The sequence below is a fragment of the Macaca mulatta genome, chromosome 1, assembly GCF_049350105.2.
Source record: "Macaca mulatta isolate MMU2019108-1 chromosome 1, T2T-MMU8v2.0, whole genome shotgun sequence".
In the NCBI taxonomy this organism is placed as follows: Eukaryota; Metazoa; Chordata; class Mammalia; order Primates; family Cercopithecidae; genus Macaca; species Macaca mulatta.
The window spans coordinates 12,811,906-12,831,248 of NC_133406.1; the positions used below are offsets into that span (position 1 = coordinate 12,811,906).

Below are 19,343 nucleotides of genomic sequence, written 5' to 3' on the forward strand. Positions count from 1 at the left end.
ACAGGGTTTCGCCACATTGGCCAGGCTGGTCTCGAACTCCTAACCTCAGGTGATCCACCTGCCTTGGCACCCCACAGCGCTGGGATTACAGGCGTCAGCCACCATGCCTGGCCTGTAGTAGTTTTTAAAATTACCGTCAGGGTAGCTTTATAATCATTGTTTAGTTATTGCTGTTTCCCAAATTCAGTGGATTAAAACAAAAATATAAAGAATATTTACCTAGTTTACTGGGGAATATATTCATATACCCCATTTCCCGCCGTTTTGTTGTTGATAATGACTTCGTTTGAATGGAAGATGATCCCTATAGATCAAATCGTAGTTTTTAAAATAATTTAGTAATTTAATATCCTTTAAGGTAAACTGCTTTTCCTACCGCTCTTTTGTTGTTGTTGTTGTTGTTGTTGTTGTTGTTACTATCTTTATCATGGCTTGCTTCTTCTTTTTGGTTCATGTTTCTCCTCAAATGTCACTTTATCAGAAAAACCTGCTCTCATCTGGCTATGTAAGATAGTAGCCACTATCACTCCCCGTCCCTTTGCACTGCTGGCCCCCACCCTGCCCAAGCACTAACAACTGCCTGACAGTATATGGCATATTATTGAGTGTATCGATTTCTTGTCAGTCTTCCCCAGCTAGATTGTGAGCTACTTGAGGGCAAGGGCTTTGTTTTTGGTTCACTGATGTATCCCTAGTGCCTAGAACGGTGCCTGGACGTGGTAGGTGCTTAGTAAATACTTGCTGAATGAACTAGTTATTTCATAAAAAGCCTAAATAGCACGATAGATTTCTAGTTTTATTTTTTCCCTTAAAATATGTTCATTAATAAATTTAATGTTTAAAACAGTAGTTTCTAAATCTGGTTGTGTATCAAAATTTCTTGAGCACTTTATATATACTATATCTTCTCCTTGACTGTAAATGATGTTTTAACAGTGAGTTAGTAGCAGTTTGGGGTAGGGTTGGTGATGGAGGGCTTTAAGCTGAATCCTGAGTCTATAATACAGTATTGTTTTATCTGTGACCATAGCAAAGAGCTTGCACACTAAGTTGTCCTATATGCTACCATTAATATTTAAAAGATATATGAGTTAGGAAGTAGGGAGGAAAGTTTAACATCCTAGAAAATGTGGTATGACCTCATAACTCTATTAAATTAGGACAGTGACAAGGAAATTCAGTTAGAAAAAATCGTATACTTGAGGCTGGGCACGGTGGCCCATGCCTGTAATCCCAGCACTTTGGGAGGCTGAGGCGGGTGAATCACCTGAAGTTAGGAGTTTGAGACCAGCTTGGCCAACATGGCGAAACCCTGCCTCTACTAAAAATACAAAAACTAGCCAGGCGTGGTGGTACATGTCTGTAGTCCCAGCCACATGAGAGGCTGAGGCAGGAGAATTGCTTGAACCCGAGAGGCAGAGGTTGCAGTGAGCTGAGACCATGCCATTGCACTCCAGCCTGCGCAACAGAGTAAGACTCATTGCAAAAAGAAAAAAAAAGAAAAAAAAAGTATACTTGAAGAGGAGGAAATAATACTAGTTCAACTGCATGAATTCCCAGAGTTAGGAATTATGAAGCTGCTTTGTAGAGGCAGAAAGAAGATAAAACTTTTGTAGGGGAGGTCATAGTAGAGGGCCAGATAATTTAGAGAGAATTGTCTAAATGAATGATGCAGCTGTACAAACTGAGACAAGTTGCAGTTGAGGAACAAATGAAAATCAGTGTCACAGATGGCCCAGGGATAAGGATGGGCACTGCCAGCTAGTGTGTTTGTAGAGAACTTAGCCTGTAGTTGCTTTCTGCCACACACTTTGCTCACTCTGGATGTCTCATGACATTCTTGTCAGTATAGAGCAGAGGATGGTAAGGTTTGTAAGTAATGGACTAATAATAACTATTTTAGGCTTTATAGACTGACTATAGGGTCTCTGTTGCAATTACTCATCTCTGCCATAATAGTGTGAAAGCAGTATGTAAGCAAATGAACATGGCTGTGTTCCATGAAAACTTTATTTACAAAAACAAGCAGCAGGCCAGATTTGGAACACAAACTGTAGTTTGCAAACTCCTTGTGTAGGTTAACAAAACCCACTCTTCATGATTTGAGAAAGTATTACAAGTTTTTTTTTTTTTCAAGTATTGATTAAAATAAGGGAATAAACATTAAGAATCTTAAAAATGTAAGTTTTACTTAAGTAGTTATATAAACTGATATAATTGAGCTGTGTGTTGTGGTGAGCACCTGGAGTCCCAGCTACTTGGGAGGCTGAGTCAGGAGGCTTGCTTGAGCTCAGGAGTTTGAGTCCAGCCTGCGCAACAAAGTGAGACCACATTTCTTAAAAAAGAACAATGAAAAACCTGATATAATTGATTTTCCTCTTGTGATTTTTTTTTTTTTTAGCTACCTTAAAGTATATTTTAAATCATCATGGTTTAATATTTGAATCATGGTTTTTCTTCTTTATTATTTGGTTGGTTTTGTTGGGAGAAGCGGTTGGTACTCATCCAATTTGTACATTTGTAGAGGATTCTATACACATGTAGTCCTACATGTACACACACACACAAATTATTTAGGAATATGTACATATATATGCATCAGAGAACATAAATTAATGTTATATTGTGAAACTTATACGTAATTCAATTTTGCAGACATTTATGTAAGAGCAGCTTTGGAGATTAAAACTATACAACTAAATACTGAGTTTTAAGATTTTTTTTCTTTACTAAAAGCCATACTTTCTTTCTTTTTTTTTTTTTTTTTAAAAAAAAAGGGCCTGTTGCTCAGACTGGAGTGCGTGGTGCCATCATAGTTCACTGCAGCCTCCAACTCCTGGGCTCAAGTGATCCTTCCACTTCAGCCTCCCAAGCAGCTGGGACTAGAGGCATGCACCACTGTGCCCATATCAAAAGCCACACTTATACTTCATAATTTGAATTTTTATTTTAAATTAAGATTTTTGAAAGTTACTGTTTTTGAGTCCTGAGTCAATCTGTGTTCTTGGACAGTTTTTTCTATCCATCTGTAAATTGTTTTATTTGCCTTGTTTTTTATAGTGGAGTATCTTTTCAAATTTAGAGCTAGAAATAGAGCCAGTATTCTTATGGTCTGCAAAATCATGTTTCCATTGTCTAAGTTATATACAACCCATTTAATATAGTAAATTGTTAGTTATCCTTGTATTCTTCCTACATCATGAAAGTGCCAGGCGGGTGGATCATCTGAGGTCAGGAGTTTGAGACCAGCCTGGCTAAGATGGCATAACTCCTTCTCTACTAAAAATACAAAAAATCAACTGGGCATGGTGGTGAGTGCCTGTAATCTCAGCTACTTGGGAGGCTGAGACAGGATAATTGCTTGAACCCGGGAGGCGGAGGTTGAAGTGAGCTGAGATCTCACATTGAGATCTCACTCTGTCTCAGAAACAAAAAGTGCCAGGTAATTCTTGGAAGGCATGGATCAAGATGTTATTTTGCCCTGTGATCATGGATAATCCCAGTCTGTGGTCATTGACTGTCCAGGGAATACTGTTTACTTACAGGAAAATATACTATCAGGTAATGAAAGAGGGACATTTAATGACCATATTTGACTCCTGTTTTAAACCAGATGCCTATTATTATGTATTATTGTTTAAACTAATGACAACAAAAGGTAGTAAGCCTATAAATAAAGGAATATATTTGTGCCATCATATATAACACTTGAGCTTATATGTATTATGAGCATATATGTGTGAGGCCTAGTCATTGTAATTTTTCTTTAGCTATGAAAATCACGTTTCCCATTTCTATTCAGAATGTGAGCTTCAATAATTAAGATTTTTAAAATCTTTTGTGTTCCTTAGAGATCTCAATTAAAATGTCCAAATAGGGCTGGACATAGTGGTGGCTCACACCTGTAATCCCAGCACTTTGAGAGGCCAAGGCAGGTGGATCACAAGGTCAGGAGTTCGAGACCAGCCTGGCCAACATATTAAACCCCGTCTCTAGTAAAAATACAAAAATTAGCCAGATGTGGTGGTGCGCGCCTGTGGTCCCAGCTACTAGGGAGGCTGAGGCAGGAGAATCACTTGAATCCGGGAGGCAGAGGTTGTGGTGAGCTGAGATTGCACCACTGCACTCCAGCCTAGGTGACAGGGTGAGACTCCGTCTCAAAAAAAAAAAAAAAAGTCCAAATAGTGGAGATCAGGTAAATACTCATTTGGGTTTCAATATGGAAAATGGTTATTTCATTTTAAATATTTCAACAACTTCGTGAAAGTTGTGCCTACTACGTTTTAGTTTGAGAGCAAAAAAAGCACTTCAGTATGTTAACATCAGTAAAAACAGTAATATATAACTTTTAAAAACTAGAGCATGGTATAGCTTTATGAATAATCAGATTTGGATCACAACGTTATGGAGCCATTTACTTCATAACTCCAAGCAGAAAGTAGCAGGGAAATCTCTATTTTTAATACAATATATGTTACAAAATGTTTCCAAGTGCGTGGTTAGGTAGGTATATTCTTAGAGAATAAATCATATGAAATATTAAAGCAGGTTATGATTCTCTTTGGTCTTTTCAGTCCTGGGTGGTTAAAACTTAAGAAATGATTCATACCTCTGATAAGGTGAAGGGAATGTTGTATTGCTTAAGAGAGCACTGCATATCCAAAGGAAATGGAAGAGTTGTTTTTCTTCTCTTAAGGAATTTGTCGAAGTTATTACAAATCCTGCATCAAGTAGTCACAAGTGTACTAGCCACTGTACCATTTAAGTTGGAGATTACTTGAAAAGCATGGCATTTCTCTTACCTTTGAGTAGTCCGATTTGCTTTGTACTGTTAACTCTTAGATAAATGGTGAAATATGGATGGTTTTTATGAATTGTTTCTTATTCAGATGAGAGATCTCCAGCTGCTCAGTATGTAGACCTATTGCTGAACCCAGAGCGTTACACTGGCTATAAAGGGACCTCTGCATGGAGAGTGTGGAACAGCATCTATGAAGAGAACTGTTTCAAGTAACTGGAGGGGGTGGGGGAAGAAGGAACGACTGATAAAGAGAGGGTGGGGAGAGGCCAGGTGCTGTGGCTCACACCTGTAATCCCAGCACTTAGGGAGGCTGAGGCGGGTGGATCACCTGAGGTCAGGAGTTCAAGACCAGCCTGGCCAACATGGTGAAACCCCATCTCTACTAAAAATACAAAAAATTAGCTGGGCGTGATAGCAGGTACCTGTAATCCCAGCTACTTGGGAGGCTGAGGCAGGAGAATCGCTTGAACCCGGGAGGCGGAGGTTACAGTGAGCAGAGATCACGCCATTGCACTCCAGCCTGGGTGACTAAGTGAAACTCTTGTCTGAAAAAAAAAAAAAAAGAGAGAGGGTGGGGAGGGGAGTATTTGTTTCTACTGGAATAAAATTATACACTATAAAAATTAAACCATTTTATGTTCGGGTATTATGCTTTCTTTTTCAGGCCTCGATCTGTTTATCGTCCTTTAAATCCTCTGGCACCTAGCCGAGGTAGGTTTTTCCTAGGTACATTTTCACGCTTTTCATTGTTTATAAAATGTCTTTATAACTAAACTTTATATTGAAAAAGCTTTCATTTTTATATTTTGTTTAATTTGAATGATGAACAAAAAGTATAAGATTAATTCATAGTCAAGTCTTGAGATTTCTAGGCATGTTGTTTTACATAATTACTGTCATTTATTGTGTGCCTGCTCTGTGCCAGACCCTGAACTAGGAAGTTTATGTAAAATAATTAAAATATGTGAGTAAGAAATATATATCAAAGATTTCCTGGGGACTTCTTGAAAAATCTGGATTCTCAGGCCCTACACTATACTAATTAAGTCAGAATCCTTGGAATGAGAACAGCAGGCATTGGTATTTTTTAAACTCTCCAGATGGTTCCAGTATGCAACCAAGTTTGACAGCCAATGTCTTGTAACTGCTTCTAAGACTTCAGCGTGCGTACAAATCACCTAGGAGCCTTGGTAACACGCAGGTTCTGATTCTGTAGATCTTGTATGAGGCCCAACAGTCTAACATGCTCCCAGGTACTGCCTCAGGTGCCGACTCATGTGCCACACTTTGAGTAGGAAAAATGAGAAACGTAGGCTGCCTTTAGCAGTGCTCTATATCTGTACTGTCCAATAAAGTAACCAGTTTCCACATGGGACTGTTGAACACAAAATTTGGCTAGTGTGAAACTGAATTTTAAATTTTATTTAATCTTAGCTTATTTAGATGTAAAAATTGTATTGGTGTTGGACAGAACCTTATTGTTTTGGTAAGTGGTAAGACTACTACAACCTATGTGTCATGTAACATATTTTTGTTGTAGTGTGTGTATACTTTTGAATTTTAAAAATGTGTCTATTAGAAACATTTTAAGTTAACACCTGTGTCTGGCATTATATTTCAATAGAACAGCTTTACTGTCATCAGTGGGTACATCCTCATTCTGTTCTCAATGAGGAGCCAAACCCTGGGAGCAGCTCTGTAATTGACCTCCATTCCAGTGTTTCCTTTAGATGGGGAGTGTTTTAAGAAATTTGATTTCCTGATCTAAATTTGTATCTTTAGACCTTTCTGAGAACCAAATAGACTTGGAAGGGTTGACTGCATAGACTGCTTTTTCATGCTCACTCTATCACAATGTGGCAAATACTCGTTTTCCCCAAATTCACATTGAAACTGCCTGGAGAAGGAAGTTGGTCCTGAAAAAGACGTGCCTGGCTTCTTATCCTTTGTCTCTTTTACTACTTTTGCTTCACAACTTTTCTGTTTTCAACTTAAAGGTTTTAATTCCACAACATTTTGTAAAAAATTGAAGCAATATAATAGTTACATAAAGTGAAAAGGGAAAGCTCTTCTATTCCATAGTACAGAGTTTGAAAGGTGTTCTTCCAGACCTTTCCTACAGCCACTTAATACTTTTAAAGCAGAAAATACAATTTTTCACTTAAGAAAACCATCAAGTCCTAAGAAACACTTTACTTGCATGTTAGTGATATATTGGAGACATAACATTTTATGCTGGAAAGATGAGAAACAGGAAACCTACTACATAGAAAAAGAGGAAGGGAAGAGGAGACAAGAAGAAAAATGAAATATGAAAGAAGACAAGACTAGGTAAAGAGAATGGTTCCTAGCTGTTATAGGAGTACTCTATGTAGTAATAGCTCTTGCTCATGCTATTTACATGCTATCTCCATTGAAATTGGTTGATTAATAGTTCTTTAATCTTCTTAACTCTTTCTTCCACGTTTCTGAGTCATAACCCGTAGGCTTATACAACTATTTTCTAACAGGTTTTGAGCAATAGGAACTTTTGTCCAAAAATGAAATCTCGCTTCAGAACCCACATAATAAAGCTGATAGGCAGAGCTGCCGTGTAGCCCTAGAGCCCAGCCTCTGGCCTCTTCCCCACCTCTCGGCCTCCCGGAAGCAGCACCTTGCCCAAGGCTTTCACTGATTACAGTTCGGGATGTACTGTCATTAAGGCCTATCTCTGCTGAGGAGCAGTAATTTAAAAGAGAAAAATATTCCAGGATGGAAACAGGAGTGTTCAGAGAGGATTGTGTGCATAATGATTAAAGGAGCAACTTTATATAGTAATTAATTATTGAAAATAGTGGTCTTAATGACTATTTTTAGTTGCTTTCTGGTATTTTATTATTTATTGTATTTTAAAACGTGCAAATCTTTTTTTTTCTTTTCTTTTCTTGAGACAGAGTTGCGCTCTGTTACCCACGCTGGAGTGCAGTAGTGTGATCTTGGCTCATTGCAACCTCTGCCTCCTGGGTTCAAGCAGTTCTCTGCCTCAGCCTCCGAGTAGCTGGGATTACAAGGCGCCCATCACCACGCCTGGCTAATTTTTTGTATTTTTAGGAGAGATGGGGTTTCACCATCTTGGCCAACCTGATCTTGAACTCCTGACCCCTTGGTCCTCCCAAAGTGCTGGGATTACAAGCCTGAACCACCATGCCCAGGCTTCTTTCTTTCTTTATTTTTTTTAGATGGAGTTTTGCTCTTGTTGCCCAGGCTGGAGCACAATGGCACGATCTTGGCTCACTGAAACCTCCGTCTCCTGGGTTCAAGTGATTTTCCTGCCTCAGCCTCTCAAGTAGCTGAGATTACAGGTGCATGCCGCCATACCTGGCTAATTTTTGTATTTTTAGTAGAGACGGGGTTTCACATGTTGGCCAGGCTGGTCTTGAACTTCTGACCTCAGGTGATCCACCCTCCTCGGCCTCCCAAAGTGCTGGGATTACAGGCGTGAGCCACCGCGCCTGGCCAAAATGTGCAAATCTTACACTCTTTGGCCTATATTCTGATTAAGAGACTCATTTGCAGGATGTCTACTCAGTGACCAAGGTTCGTAATATAATTAATAGTTTAACAGTTTTAATCTCAAAAAATAGTATTGGGATCTGAGCTATGTAAGACATTTTCTAAAATTTTTTCTATTATTCTCTCTTTTAGGCGAAGATGATGGTGAGCAAAACTCATGTTTGTGTTTGCTTCAAGTGTGGAGGAAATTTTTTTAACAATCAGAATTTGATTTTTCCTTTATGTAATTCAGAAGAAAGTATTCCTATTTTCTAAGAAAATAACTACTAATGAATAGTGACCAAAAAAAAAGATTATTATATATATATAAAGTTATCCTATGTTAAAAAAAAAAAAAAAAGACCATTTTTCCTAAATGCTTAGTTTGTAAATCAGGTCACATTACAAGTTCCCCATTTTCTGGTTATTATATAATTTACTTGAATATGTTCTGAGGAGTGGGGAGAAAGAATTAAGGTAGTTTTACCAGATAATTTGTCTTGTGACCTCTTTATTTTCTTATTGACTTTGAAATTTCTAATCTCAGGTATCAATATAATACTTAATTTGATGACGAGCAGTTTATAAACAATTGATTACTGAATGAATGCTGGTTAAAAGATACCCCCAAAATAGCCAAAATAATTATTTAAACTGAATGTTTACCTGTCTGTGTTCAGGGGCACTGATGGGCATTGTCTAGGATAGGAAAGTATTTAAAACATGGTGCTTTCCCTCTAGGAGCTGAGGATATATAGGATAGTAGGAAAGATAAGCACTGTACATAAACAATGGTAATGAGGTAAAAAAATACTCCATACCTGGTACAAACGGTAGATGATATATAGCTCCTTAGAGGAGAAAGAGATCGTATCTCACGGGAGAGATGTGGGAAAGCTTACTGGAGGAGGTAGCATTTGAGGTGAATTTTGAATAATGGGACACATTTAGATCCATAGAATTGGATAGTACATGTTGGAGGAAACAGCATGAAGCTGGGAGTTGAGAAAGTCAAGCATGCTTGGGGAGACAGTAAAGAGACCCTTTTTAGCGGTAGGTAAGACTATACAGTGGTAGTTTAAGTTAGATTGATAGAGGCCATATGTTATATTTTTTAGTACGTTGGGTACTAGACTTTTCCTGTTGGCACTGAGGTTTTCTGAATCACAAGTGATATAATGATAAGTGATCCTTACTATATGTTGAATGAATTAATTTGCTAGATGTTTTCATTGTTGTGCAAAATATGAAGACTCTCAGTAAGCAAAGTAATTCCCCACCATCTAATTTATCCCTAGACTCCTTACTCAGCTCATCTGAGTGTTCGGTTTTTCTATAATTTCTATCGTTCTCAATTAAAAAAAAAAAAAACAGAATAGGTAACTCAGGAAGTGCATTAACAATTTTGATCCTTATTGACTGCTCTCTTTTCTTTCTTTTTCCCCCACTCTGAAGAAGGTTATAGGGCCAGGAATAGTTCTTTTTTTTTTAAGTTGACAAATAAAAATTATATATTTTTATCATGTTTAACATGTTTTGAAATATGTATACATTGTGGAATGGGTATATTGAGCTAATTAGCTCACATACTTACCATTTTTTTGGCCTAAACACTTTAAATCACAACAATTTTCAAGAATACAGTACATTGTAATTAACTACAGCCACCATGTTTTACAATAAATCTCTTGAACTTACCCCTTTTCTTTAACTGAAATTTTGTACCCCTTGACCAGCATCTCCCCAACCCCAGGAATGTTCTTCAGCATTTAGTACACAGATTAGTCAAGCCCTTCTGTGTTATATTAGTATTAACTTTCCTGAAGAATTATATCGAAAATTAAGAGATTTTCTTAGCTGCCCCTTAAAACCTTATTAGTCTTAGAAAATTGAGGAAATATTTGGCCGGGTGCGGTGGCTCATGCCTGTAATCCCAGCACTTTGGGAGGCCGAGGCGGGCGGATCACGAGGTCAGCAGATCGAGACCATCCTGGCCAACACGGTGAAACCCAATCTCTACTAAAAATACAAAAAAATTAGCCAGGCGTGGTGGCGGGCACCTGTAATCCCAGGTTCTCAGGAGGCTGAGACAGGAGAATGGCGTGAACCCGGGAGGTGGAGGTTGCAGTGAGCCAAGATTGCACCACTGCACTCCAGCCTGGGTGACAGAGCGAGACTCCATCTCGGGAAAAAAAAAAAAAAAAAATTAAGGAAATATTCTTAGTTTTATTGGATTAGGAAAAGTGGAATAATCAATAGTTTGATGTTTGTGTTAATTATAATTCACTGTTTTTTTGGAATATTTAAAAAGCACTATGGTTGTTATGAAAAGCAAATTTGAGATTGTTAAAATGTTTGTTCCATGTTTTCAGATATTTACACCTTCAATGAATAAGATTTATATACTTTTTTTTTTTTTTTTAAAGAGGCAGGATCTCGCTATGTTGCCCAGGTTGGATCCAAACTCCTGGGCTCAAGCAATCCTTCCCCCTCAACCTTCTGAGTTAACTGGAACTACAGGTCCAAGCCACTGTCCCCAGCTCATAATATTTTGACTGAAATGTTTTCTTAAAAAATTTAATAGTCAAAATATTTATAAAAACACTCACTTAAAGTTACTTAAATTATTTGTAGGCTTTATTTCCTAGAACCATATGACTGTTTTTCTATTTTACCTGAAGCAGTAGACATTTTAGAGAGATTACGTAATCTGTCATTTTTATTTTTTATTTATTTATTTTTTTGAGACAGGGTCTCACTCTATCATCCAAGCTGGAGGGCAGTGGTATGATCTCGGCTCACTGCAACCTTAGCCTCCTGGGTCCAAGCAATTCTCCTGCCTCAGCCTCCCTAGTAGCTGGGATTACAGGCCTGCACCACCATACTCAGCTAATTTTTTGTATTTTTAGTAGAGATGGGGTTTCGCCATGTTGGCCAGGCTGGTCTTGAACTCCTGTCCTCAAGTGATCTGCCCACCTCGGCCTCCCAAAGTGCTGGTATTACAGGCATGAGCCACCATGCCCTGCAGCCTGCAGAAATATTTTATAAACTAATTTATTCTACTTTATAAATGACCATATAATATTTTAATCCACTTTTCTTTCTTTCTCAGGAGAATCATTCTACACATGGCTAGAAGGTAAACAGTCTGTTCTAAATTTATTGGATTTTTTGTAAAAAATACTGATTTATTTAGCATATTTTTGTAAGGTCTAGGATTTTATTACCTAGTCAACTAATTTTCACAGTGTTTGAAAAAAATGTGTTTTAGGTTAACATATTGGGATACAATTATGTGAAAATTTTGAAGGTAGTGCTCAGCTAAAAACCAGGTTTATATAAATACACAGGCCAAATAGTGTCATCAGGTTTTCATAACTGTTTCCCTAATCTTATTTCTGTTCTGTATATAATGTTCATTCAAGCTACTTCTCTAGTAACAAGTAATGCAAAATATTTTAAAAGTGGAGACATTCCTTTTGGAAGGAAGTACTTTTTATATATAAAATTAATGGAAGATAAATATGAATTCAAAAGGTTCAAAACATGTTTGCCATGTTAATATAGTCTAACCTTGTCTAATTAAAAGATAAAGCAATACAGATCCTGATGTATTATATGCTTTTGCATTCTTTTACTTCCAGTGTTGTAAATATTAAATGCTATTAATGGAAAGGTGAAATGTTGTAGGATTTTAATAACTTAGGTTAATAATTGGATATATAATGCTTTTAAAAATTTACCTTACCAAATTGCCATTAGTTTATGAAATTAAAAATTAAAATATATTAGTAACAGATAAGTAAGTTGAATGACATAGGAAAATTGATATTTCATAGCCATAACCTTTTAGGAGTACTATGGAGTAAAACTAATTCTATTTTATGCATGTCATTTGGTCATGTTATCTTATGAATATTACTTCTTTTTTTTTTTTTTTTTTTTTTTTGAGTCAGAGTCTCGCTGTCGCCCAGGCTGGAGTGCAGTGGCACCATCTCGGCTCACTGCAACCTCTGCTTCCCAGGTTCAAGTGATTCTCATGCCTCAGCCTCCCAAATAGCTGGGATTACAGGCACCTGGCACCACACTTGGCTAATTTTTGTATTTTCAGTAGAGTTTCGCCGTGTTGGCCAGGCTGGTTTGAACTCCAGGCCTCAAGTGATCTGCCCACCTCAGCCTCCCAAAGTGCTGGGATAACAGGTGTGAGTCACCACACCTGGCCTATTTCTTTGTTTGCGATGAACTATGTGCATACATTGGCCATTATTAAGGTGAACATTATTGATGTGCAAATTCTGTTAGGAATCATATGAGAAAATCACTTATGTAGAAGATGTTTAGCTTTGTTTAATAAGCTCTACTCTAAAGATACAAATTGTGGAAAGTAGCATTTAGGCTAGAAGAGGTAGTCAGAGACTCTGAGTGTTAGTAATGAGAATGAAATTTAGAAACAATGTTGGATTCTATGTATACTATATCAACCATTCTTCCAGTCTTACTGTTGGGAGTACCTGAATATTGATCTGTGGTTCCAAAGAGCATTCCCTCATAGGCAACTGACTCAGTCTTTTCTGAGATTCAGTTTCCTCATCTGGAGTGTGGAGAGGAGCAATAGCAATCCTACTAACTTACACTGTGAGTGTAGATGATGTCTGTAAAGATTCCTTTGGAAACCACGAATCCATGTCCAAATGCCCAATGTTACTGTTACAGTAAATGCAGCACCTTTCTGAGAGTTCAGGTGCTGAAAATGAATTTTAATGAAATTAAATCAAAAAGAGGAAGAAGAGAACCATTTTCTAAGTTGTGTAACTGAATTGCTCTATGTTGTTAGAAGTTGGTGGATTCTGCCTTGGTAAGTCAGCTTTTGCAGATGTTACTTCAGAGTGAGATTGAGAAGGCTTTTGCCTGGACCTCCATAATTAAAGATACCCTGCAGCCTGGCACAGACTGTATGTAGGCCAGGAGAAGCTCTCCAGCAATTTCCTGCTGAGTGTGTTGTGTGTCTGGGTGCACTTAGTTGGTGCATTATTTTTTATTAATATGGTTGAAGTTACCTGTTTTTCACAGTTTGTGGAAATACATTTCTATTTCTCTCCCCTCACTTATCCTCTGCCTCATTTCAGTGTAGGGCTTTGTGGGCTTTGCAAATTATAACTGCCTCCCAGTTTTCCAGGTCCTGGTTTGTAGGCATATGGATTTTCATGAGTTTTGCTTTGCTTACTGTCCCTTCTCTAATCTTTATCCATTTTATTGGACATAAGCACCGCTTAGAGAGAGAGGTCGGGAAGAAAACAAAGTGAACTTCATATCTGATATTTTGTTACTTGATAATAGATTTGATGAAAAGTTTTAGTAGAAGAGAAGTTAGTACTTAATGTTGTATTAAATATATTGTTTGTATCCATTGTTATCATAAACATTCAAAATTGCCATATACTTTTAGGGAGGAAGCTACAAAATAAAATTTAATTTCTTTTGGTCCCCATCCATGACAATTTGAATATTCTAGCAAGAATTCCCAATTAGGGAACGAGATCTCAAAAGAATTATTTTTTTCCAATTAGAGGCCATGTGCTTCAGAGTCATCTGTGATAGGACAGAAAGAGAGTGAATTGCTAAAAAATTTTAATAGACACAAAACCACATAAATACTCTTATATTAAAAAAAAAATTCCCCCAGCATATAAATGATACTATTTTACTTTCCACTGTTAAAGCCCATTTCCCTGCATGGGGAAAGTGTTAAAAACCTGTTGGATGAAGGAGGGAAAAGCAAATGGCCCTGTATCCACTGACTTCTTAAAATTTTCTGCATTTTTATTTTAAAAATTTCCTGTAAAGAATATTACTTTTCTGAAGAACTTCTTTTATTGTGGTGAGGTATATATAACATAGAATTTACCATCTTGATCATTTTTAAGTTTATTGTTTAGTGGCATTAAATACATTCACAATGTGCATTACTCCTATTATGAGAGAAGATCTTTTAAAATGGGAGCAGGGGTTAGGATAGGATGACCGGCTCTCTTGACCTCTTAAGTTCTCAGCAAAAAAGCCCGTGTGGCTTAAGGCTCCATCAAATAACGTTCTCTTCCATTCCTGTACTCCACTGATATGATTCCACCCAAGCAGTAAATAGTCAACATGTATTTTTTTTTTAATTAGTTGAAATTTCTGGATTTCTGTTTTCCAAATTTCAGCTCCTTACAAGTAGAATGTATGGTTAAAAAATTAGACAATTCCAGGGCAGAAGGTTAATAAAACCCTTATTTCTCTGCTAGCAAATAACACATATAAGGAAGGGGGGAAAAATCCAGCAGTGACTTTATAATTACATTTGCTTTAGTAAGTTCTTAGCCTAAACAACAAGAAAACCCGTGCTGTTGCTGTCCGAGTAACATGGGAACTTGCCAGCTTTATCCATAGTGTTCTGACTCCCAGTTGCTCAAACTTTTCTGCTTTTTTCAGCATTAAGTTCTCATCATATTCAGTGAACTTCATTCTGAAGCCAAAATCTTACGTTGCCTTCTATTGAAAAAATCTTGATCTAATCAGTTTTATATTATTCCTTGATTTATTATAATGTTCTTCAATCAAAAATAAGCTTACATACTAAACCTCCTTGAGTCAATATTTCTGATATCTAAATAGGTGTGATTTCTTTTTCAATATTTTTCTGAATAGGTTTGTGTCTGGAGAAAAGAGTCTTCTATAAGCTCATATCAGGACTTCATGCTAGCATCAATTTACATCTATGCGCAAATTATCTTTTGGAAGGTAATCATATTTTTAAGTGATTTTGCCTTCTATTAGTGTAAAAATTATTGGAGGGAATACATATTCTTTAGAGCAGAAAAAAAAAATCCTGTTTACTAAAATAATGTAATGTATTTCTCTTTCTCTTTAGAAACCTGGGGTAAGCCCAGTTGGGGACCTAATATTAAAGAATTCAAACGCCGCTTTGACCCTGTGGAAACCAAGGGAGAAGGTCCGAGAAGGCTCAAGAATCTTTACTTTTTATACTTGATTGAGCTTCGAGCTTTGTCAAAGGTGGCTCCATATTTTGAGCGCTCAATTGTCGATCTTTACACTGGAAATGCAGAAGAAGATGCTGACACAAAAACTCTTCTACTGAATATCTTTCAAGATACAAAGTAAGAATTGACTATCCGTGATTTGAAATTCTCCTCTCTGTATTCAAATGAGGTAGCACTTAAAGCACAAAAACTGACCCCTAACAGTTAAGCAAGGGGAGATGTAGAACAGAAGAGGAAAGTGATCAATAGAACAACAGAATTTAAAAATATTTCTGAAAATGTTGATGAAAAAGCATCAATAAGGCTGTTTTTTTTTTTTTTTCTAGAAATTTTCACACTTGAGAATAGTGCTTTAAAATATCACTGAATTTTATGTAGTATCAAAATTTAGTGCTACTTTAATGGTCTTTCTACCAATTTTGTATTCTTCTAGTCACTTTATTTACTTACTTATTTTTGAGACAGAGGCTTGCTCTGTTGCCCTGGCTGGAGTGCAGTGGCACGATCTTGGCTCACTGCAGCCTCTGCCTCCCAGGTTCAAGCAATTCTTGTGCCTCAGCCTCCTGAGTAACTGAGATTACAGGTATGTGCCATCACACCCAGCTAATTTTTGTATTTAGTAGAGATGGGGTTTCACCATGTTGAACAGGCTGGTCTCAAGCTCCTGGCCTCAAGTGATCCACCCTCCTCTGCCTCCCAAAGTACTGAGATTAGAAGCGTGAGCCATCGTGCCTGGCCTCTAGTTACTATATTTAAATTTAGGTGATACTATACGTGTGTTTGCATTGGGGTGGATATGTAAGGAAACATTGGCCTTACCTTCTAGAATATAACCTTTTAAACAAAACACTTGGTCAAGAAAACTCAAGTTTACTGGTTTTTAAAATAAGCATGGAGGAGAAAGATTAAGAAGTGTTTAAAGTAAATTATATATTAAATTTTTAAAGAATATTAAGAGAATATTGCCTATTTTTTACATAGATTGTTTTCAGTTAATTTTTTAGATTATGTCATTTATTTAAAACATTACAGTATTATCAAATTTAACAGCCATCTGTGTCTTGCTTTAGTCTTTTATGAAATAGTTTATGTGTGAACTGTTTGTCACTTTTCTACATTACCAAACCTTAAATCAGAGTAAATAATGAATTTTAAATATTTGTAAGGATAGAAAATTTTATCAGATTTCTGATACAGAGTACGTGGATTTTTCATGTGTAACTTATTACAATACTATCATTTTATCAGGTCCTTTCCCATGCACTTTGATGAGAAATCCATGTTTGCAGGTGACAAAAAAGGGGCCAAGTCACTAAAGGTAAAAAGTTCTTGACTGGGACATGGGGTTAGGAGCAGCTTGCTGGTTATGTTTTAACGCTGTTCATCTAAACTATTTTCTTTTCCAGTTTTCCAGCTTGTCAAAGTTGGTCTGATTGGATTTTACCACAAATGGTACAAAAAGCCTTTTCCATATTTCTTTCTCAGTTCCTATTGACCAACTGCTTAGTGAATCGTTGGTCATTAGTATGTCCTATAACACCTTTATAAATGTCTTTTTAAAAGATACTAGTTGAGGGAAAGTTTTCTTTATTTAAAATCAGTGTATATTGTTGTTTTGATGCAGCTTTCAAAATACCATGAGCTTTTAGCCACTTTGAGGGCAATAAATAACATATTTTTCTAAAGCTTATTTTATAGAATGTTACAGTTTTTGAAACTATTATGTTGTTGTCCCTTTGGGCTAACTTAAAAGGTAAAAACTACCTGTTAACCTGTGATATCAAAAGGAGAATGTTTTCGGAACATTACCAAACTTTATGTTAGGTGTTCTTTATTTTCATTTGCTTAAAGTACATTAAGAAACACATTGTACCCTTAAAATGTTTATAAAAGTATTTGAAATTGGCAAATACTTTTTTTTTTTTTTTTTTTTTTAGTTTTAAATTTATTTTTTGAGACGGGGTCTCGCTATGTTGCCCAGGCTGGTCTCAAACTCCTGGCCTCAAGCTGTCTTCCCACCTCAGCCTCCCAAGTACCTAGGATTACAGGCACGAGCCACCATACCTGGCCACAAATGATCCTTGAGTACAGCTTCACAGTCATTTACATGCACTTCTGAAATCCGGGTAGTTTCAAAAACTGAAACATTTTCTCATGTTTAGTACAAGGTAATTTTTTAGCAAAACCTGACCTAAACTGATGTAAGAATATAGCAGATACTCATAGTTTTGTGGGGTTTTTTGTTTTTCAAATTCTGCTTGGTATGAATTTTTTATATTTTGCTACAGAAACATTAATGGATTTGACTGCAGGGTGTTTCCTCACACTCTGGTGAGATGTTTCATAATATATAGTACATGTATTGTATTTCTAAAATTTAAAAACTACTGAATTCTAAAACACATTTGACCCCAAGATGTTTTAGATGTGGATGTACTATAGGAACCAATAAATCAATACTGAGTGATTCTCCATTGGTGAGACTTTCTTGGTATTTCTGAAATAAGTAATTTAGTCACAACTATATTTTAGTGTTGGAAGATTGTTTTATTTTACAGTTGTTTTAGAGGTATATTGCCATTTTGGTATTTAATATGTTAATTCATTTTTATAATGAATTTTTAATTTATAATGAATTTTATAATTCATTTTATAATGAATTTTTATAATGCTTCCTGTTTTCTAAGTATCGACACATATGTTCTACTTTTAATCTTCAGAATGATCTTGTGTAATAGGGCAACTATAATTATGGATGTTTTTGTAGATGAGGAAAGTGAGATAAGCAAAGCCTAAGAGTCTCACAACAAGTTTTTAACTACACAATGCTGGGATTGTGTTTGCTGTTTGTCAAGAATGTATGAAGGAGAACCTATGTCCATTTTCCATCTGCTGCAAAGAACTTATATTACATGAGAATATGACCAGCACAGGACTTTTTGTGTTCTATTTATATTGTCTTTCTTTGCAAAGGTATTGATTCCTTTCAACCCTTTGGCAGCTAGTCAGGGCTTGTGGTAGCCAGAGTTTTCAGGCTACTTGCCTCCAGCTTCATGCAATAAAATAGTTCCCTCAATGCAATAAAATGATTTTTATTTTCTACAGTTGCCATGTGAAACAAATGAGGAAATTTTCTCTTAACCAATCTTATCCGCAGATAAGGTGAGACCAACCTTAAAGGCATATTGCACACAAATGCTTACAGGCAGGAGAATTTCCCCAGTGTAGGAAACTTTTTTGAGACAGAATTTCACTCTTGTTGCCCAGGCTAGAGTGCAGTGGTGTGATCTTGGCTCACTGCAACCTCTGCCTCCCGGGTTCAAGCTATCCTTCTGCCCCAGCCTCCCAAGTAGCTGGGATTACAGGCATATGCCACCACACCTGGCTAATTTTGTATTTTTAGTAGACATGAGGTTTCACTGTGTTATTTAGGCTGGTCTCGAACTTTTGACCTCAACTGATCCACCTACCTTGGCCTCCCACAGTGCTGGGATTACAGGTGTGAGCCACCATGCCTGGCTAGTGTAGGAAACTATTACAGCAAAATAGAGGGATCCAGCAAGCATCTCCATAAAAACTGCATTGGCAAACATAGAGGACTGTGGGACCATATGTGTCACACAGGCCTGTTATCATTCATGTTGATTCAGCAACCATGACAAACATACATAGTATGGTACTAAGGAGTGATACAAAAATTGATTTTTGTTCTAGGACTAGCTTTCTGATACAGCCTTACACAAAGCAAAGAATCAAAAATAAGTGAAACATACACTAGACATATTTATTGTTGGTTGTATATAGATAACAAATGGAAGCAGCAATTAAGTTCCTTAAAAGTAAAGACCATGTATTATTTACTTTTGTGTCTCCCATAGTGCATATTTTGGTGCTTTGCATAAAGTAGCTCCTAAGTGAAGAGTTTATTGAATTAATATGCAGAATGAATTTTGTAATTTCCATTGATGTCA

At 36.7% G+C, this 19,343-nt stretch overlaps 1 protein-coding gene across 4 annotated transcripts in view; it reads left to right on the forward strand.

Annotated features, from left to right (window-relative positions):
* Nucleotides 1-19,343, forward strand: part of ERO1B (endoplasmic reticulum oxidoreductase 1 beta) — a 68,282-nt gene that overhangs the window by 42,053 nt on the left and 6,886 nt on the right. The window contains exons 7-14 of one of the 4 annotated variants that reach the window (XR_003730345.2): nt 4,890-5,010; nt 5,466-5,512; nt 8,486-8,497; nt 11,445-11,471; nt 15,020-15,112; nt 15,243-15,489; nt 16,621-16,690; nt 18,478-18,534. Coding sequence is in view for 2 of the 4 variants with exons in the window: in XM_015126968.3 (XP_014982454.1) it covers nt 4,890-5,010; nt 5,466-5,512; nt 8,486-8,497; nt 11,445-11,471; nt 15,020-15,112; nt 15,243-15,489; nt 16,621-16,690 (617 nt within the window). In the remaining 2 variants the exon portion in view is untranslated. The remainder of the gene's footprint in view (nt 1-4,889; nt 5,011-5,465; nt 5,513-8,485; nt 8,498-11,444; nt 11,472-15,019; nt 15,113-15,242; nt 15,490-16,620; nt 16,691-18,477; nt 18,535-19,343) is intronic. The other 3 variants (XR_013416001.1, XM_015126968.3, XM_028849469.2) reach the window with 3 other exon arrangements.